General features: G+C 43.3%; 1 protein-coding gene across 1 annotated transcript; it reads left to right on the forward strand.

The window, feature by feature from the left end:
- The first annotated feature begins 3,986 nt into the window (after window positions 1-3,986).
- Window positions 3,987-4,940, forward strand: LOC145964857 (uncharacterized). Its single transcript, XM_083088018.1, has one exon. It carries the CDS (start codon window positions 3,987-3,989, stop codon window positions 4,938-4,940), a length of 954 nt encoding a protein of 317 aa, XP_082944144.1.
- The last annotated feature ends 338 nt before the right edge of the window (window positions 4,941-5,278 follow it).

A 5,278-nucleotide genomic window follows, 5' to 3' on the forward strand; every position in this document is an offset into this window, starting at 1 on the left:
AGATTCCCCACCATCCAGAAGGGAGGAGTAAAAACCTTAAAACTCGCGAGCCGAAGACGCGGACACACACACACACACACACACACAGTTCATTTTTAAAAATATTACGCCAGCTCCTCCGTGCAGTGCAGAGTATTTTTCTAAATTCCGACGTCCAGTATCCATCAGTGAACGAACTATCCCTGCTAAATTTCACGAATCATTTTCGATAAGCAAGTGAAGTGAGTGAAGTGAACACGTTGGACCAACTGAGCATTCCATTCATCATCATCCAGCAACCATCCACCAGCGCTTCCAGCTCCGGCCGGATTAAATTTTTTTTTCAACACCTTTCAACGCTCACTATAATTAGTAAGTCCAATTTCACTTTAACCTCTTCCCCCTCTCGTGTTAGCCAACTGTCATTGGGAATGATCCTTGACCGATTATTCTCTAATCGATAGAAAATAAATTTCGACAATTTAATAATCGTCTCTTTCCTCTTCCTAATTATCTTCCTCATCTCTCCCTGTTCGTCTAGAATCTCCTCAAGGCGGTTCACGAACGATTTCTCGTTCGTCTAGAATCTCCACAAGGCGGTTCACGAATAATTCCCTGTTCGTCTAGAATCTCCACAAGGCGGTTCACGAACGATTTTTCGTTTGTCTAGAATCTCCACAAGGCGGTTCACGAACGATCTCCTGTTCGTCTAGAATCTCCACAAGGCGGTTCACAAACGATCTCCTGTTCGTCTAGAATCTCCACAAGGCGGTTCACAAACGATTTCTCGTTTGTCTAGAATCTCCTCAAGGCGGTTCACGAACGATTTCTAATCCGGCTCAAATCTCCGAAGACTGACTCCCGATCGAACTCTTCTAAATTTGAAACTTTTCTTTAAAAAAACATTTGGAACTTACGTTATTTCCTTTCAAATTTTTTGTTCTCCTCTCTTAACTATCCCTTCACTTATATTACTTCATCATCAGTAATCAACAATTAAGAACAGTTTAAATTTAAGGATATACACGGGCTACTATCTCGTCTAAGATTCAAGTATCTTTTCCCAATGACAACGGTAATATAGTTAACGGCAATTAGTTAGCGACACCTCTTAACGATATTTTAAACACCCACATTCACCGTCGAATTATTATTAGTGCCGGGCCACGGTAAACGCCGAGCGCAGTTGCGGCGCCGGAATCGTTGGAATAAGGCGCTCAAAAAGAAATTGACCAAGAGAACCACACCCCTTGTTGCGAACCAAACTCCGAATAATAGTATAGAAACAGAAAATTTAACGGACTCCCCATCTACGTCACACAACAATAGTAATAATAGTAGCAATAGAAATAATATTACCAATCATAGCAATAATAGTAACAATAGTAACAATATTAGCGATATTAGCAATAATAGCGACAATAGTAATAATAGTTTACGAAATCTCCACTTACTCGACACTCCCCCACCTCTTAGTTACTCTCCAGTCTCCTCTCCTGAACCCCCTCGTTCCCCCTCACCTCCTGTCCGAGAGCGTACCCCTCCCATACTTGTCATCACCCCTGATTCAGACCCTCCTTCCCCTTCCACCTCCTCGGAGTTTTCTGGTTCCCACGACTTCGACTTCCCTCCCGATTCCCCGTCGCAACATCCTAACAGTCCTGAAACTCCTGAACCTCCCCCTCCTCACCCTTTAAGTTATTTCTTATCTCAGTTTCCCCTCCTCGATTTCCCCATTCCCGAAGGATCTTTCCGCGTGGGTCCCGGTCCTGTGAACCACGAGGAGTTCCTTCGCTATCTAACTACTGCCCCCTCCGATACTATAATTCCTTGGTATCTCCCTGGCTCCCACCTTCCACTAGGAGTTCCTATCCAAGCTCTGTGGAAGAAATTCCTTCCGTCCACTATCCAATTTGAAAATCCTTGACCCTTTGTCTCCTCCCCCCTCTTTTTTCTTCCCCACCTATAATACACATGTTTAGATAGGAAATTTTTATATAAAAAGAAACAAATTTGTAATAATCTCCAGCCAGGATTAATTACTTAAGGTTAGATTTCCCACTTTTTATCCTGGCTGACGTCCTCCGAACCTATGTAACACCCGCGGAAATTCCCTCACATATACAACACACATAAAATTTTCAATTATATCTTGTGTTTTTAAGAAAGACTTTTATGTAACACTGTAAATATGTTTCATATCGCTCAAACAACTGATTAATGAATAAATGGTAATTTACGATAAAATCTTCATTTAATTTTGCTACCCGTTCTCATTCCCTTAATCTCGAAATCGCACAGGATCCCGTCCCGAGTAAAAGAGATTCGATTCTCTTACCGAAAAGGGACCGACGAGCGTAACGGCCTAGGACACTCACAGAGTTAAAGGGACCATTCTGGTCACTGACCAGTGCCAGGCCCCTGACAGTGCGCTCGACCCGATCTGTACACACCCCGCAAAGTGTGTCACCGGGTAAGTAGGTTGCGTCCTTCCAGATGGCCCGACCTTTCGAGGGTAGCATACAGCGTGAATCTTCTTCATATTCGTCATCAGAATCGACCATTTTTTTGGCCCTATTTTGGCAATTTTGTTTATTATTTTCGGCATCAGATGGATCTATGTCAGATATCTTTTCTGCCAGCTTTACTTTGGATATTCCACTCTCGTATGAATCTTAAGCATTAAAGAAGCAATAAAATGTAATGTAATAAACTTTCATATAGCTGAATATATTAATATACAGGGTGACCCATTTTAACTTAGGCAGCCAAATAACTCGAAAAATAAGCAAGATAGAGAAAAATGTTTTAGACAAAAGTTGTATGGTTTCGAGGGGGCCATAAGATGGTATCATTGGTTTGACCTTGAAGAGTCATTTGAAGGTCACGTGAAGGTCACTTCAATTTTTTTAAATGGAACATCCTGTATATTTTTGTACATTCTTGTAGCTCATCTCGAGAGCTTTCCAAAACACTATAATTAAGTACATTTTCGTTAAGTACTTTTTGAGTTATGAGGCTTGAAATAATTTCTTAATTTTACATAAACCGTAAAATATCTTGTAAAATATTCATTTTTCGATTATCTTACCTTAATACTTTTATGTACAAAATAATGAGAGGAATCAATTGGTGTAAAGAAAACACATAGTTGTTTTTAAGAAAAAATATGGAATTGTTAATTGCAAATTACATATTTTTTCTTCGAAACAACTATGTGTTTTCTTTACACCAATTGATTCCTCTCATTATTTTGTACATAAAACTATTAAGGTAAGGTAATCGAAAAATGAATATTTTACAAGATATTTTACGGTTTATGTAAAATTAAGAAATTATTTCAAGCCTCATAACTCAAAAAGTACTTAACGAAAATGTACTTAATTATAGTGTTTTGGAAAGCTCTCGAGATGAGCTACAAGAATGTACAAAAATATATAGGATGTTCCATTTAAAAAAATTGAAGTGACCTTCACGTGACCTTCAAATGACTCTTCAAGGTCAAACCAATGATACCATCTTATGGCCCCCTCGAAACCATACAACTTTTGTCTAAAACATTTTTCTCTATCTTGCTTATTTTTCGAGTTATTTGGCTGCCTAAGTTAAAATGGGTCACCCTGTATAATATATCAATACACAAATACAGTCACATTGTAAAAATACGAATTGAATCTTAACATGTAATAAAAGTAATTGATATAATTAAATTAAAACTAATTGACATAATTTCCTCCGAATGGGTCTCCACCTTGGCGTGGTGGAGGGGCTTATGGTCGCATCCGGGCCCATCCGTTAAGGGGTGGAGCCGGGTGCGACCAACGAAGAGGGACCCTTCAAGCCAAGGTGTTAATGAAACCGTGCCGACGGCTGCGTGGCGCAGGGGGTGCTGCGTCTCGAACGGTTCCCCTGGATACCGGGCGACCTCCGGGGTATTTAGCCAAGCCCCAGCCATTCGCGGCTCTGGTTGGGTGATATCGCGCATCCGCGGTTCTCGTGGGAACAAAATGGACATGATTATTACAAACAAACAAACGAACAAGACAAAAGACAACATCATGGATAAAGTCCTCCAGGGAGTGGCTTCCTTAGGGACCGAACGACCGGAGGAATGCAACTCAGGGGCACCTAAAACCCGAGTGAGATATAGCGGAGCTGCAAGGAGACGCTACAAGAAACAGCTTCAGAGGGAGGGAAAGGCTACTAAAGCCCAAATCCCTCCCGCTGAAGCTGATTCTAGTCCTAGGCCCAGTAGCGGTGGAGCCCCGACTGTGGCGCTTAAATGCGTCCGGCCGGGGAATAACACCCCTAGCCCCAACGATACTCGCCAGGGCAAACGACCCAAGATCAATGATCAAGGGTCATATGCCCAAGCGACCAAAGGGCTTATCAGATTAGCCCTCATTTTGGAGAGCTTTCCTGATAAGAAGCTAGGAGCCGTGGACTGTGGATTGATCAGAAAAATGATTAGAGGGCGTATCCTCGAGTTAACCGAGGGTACAAAAGCCCCTACATTCTCCGGCTCCTGGGAGAGAGACGGAGCCTTTGTTTTTGTGTGCGACGACGAGCAGTCGGGGGACTGGCTAAAAAGCCTATCCTCCGAACTGAAGGTGGGAGGAAACTCCCTACGTGTAGTGCCGGTCGACGAGCTGCCTAGGCGTCATCGAGTGGTGGTACACGTAGAGGAGCCAGACTTGTCTGCTGAGGAAGCCTTGAGGCTCCTCGGCAGACAAAATGCAGGACTGGCGACCGGAGATTGGATCGTCACCAGGGGGAACGTGAGTAGGGATGCCACGAGCACCCACTTCGCCTGTCTGATTGGGGATCAATCTTTAAACGCCCTGAAGTCCTGCAATTTCAGGCCCAGCTGCAGTCTCGGACGGGCAACCGTTAGGCTGCTTGAAAAGGAGTGCGGCAGGAAGCCTGAATCTGTGGAGGGAATACCAGGGGAAACTGCCTAAATATGACGATCTCCACGGTACCCATTACCCAAATTAATTTGCATCACAGTAAAGGCGCCTCAGCTATCCTTGCCAGGAGCACTGCTGCGATGCACACACACCTTGCCATTATCCAGGAGCCTTGGCTGTGTTATCAATGTTATCAATGTTATCAAAGGTTTGGGCGGCTGTGGAACTATTTTCAGAGCCTGCTCGAACCGCAAACTAAGGACATGCATTGTAACAAAAGGCCTTAATATCACTTTTCTGCCTCAGCTTAGCAGCGAAGATCTAACTGTCGTCCAGACGAACATCAACCTGGAGGAGGGGAAGACAATGGACTTACTCATAGGGTCAGC

Source organism: Camponotus vicinus, unplaced genomic scaffold, assembly GCF_025532165.1.
Source record: "Camponotus vicinus isolate PSW18456_S1 unplaced genomic scaffold, iyCamVici1.0 SCAF_14, whole genome shotgun sequence".
NCBI lineage: Eukaryota > Metazoa > Arthropoda > Insecta > Hymenoptera > Formicidae > Camponotus > Camponotus vicinus.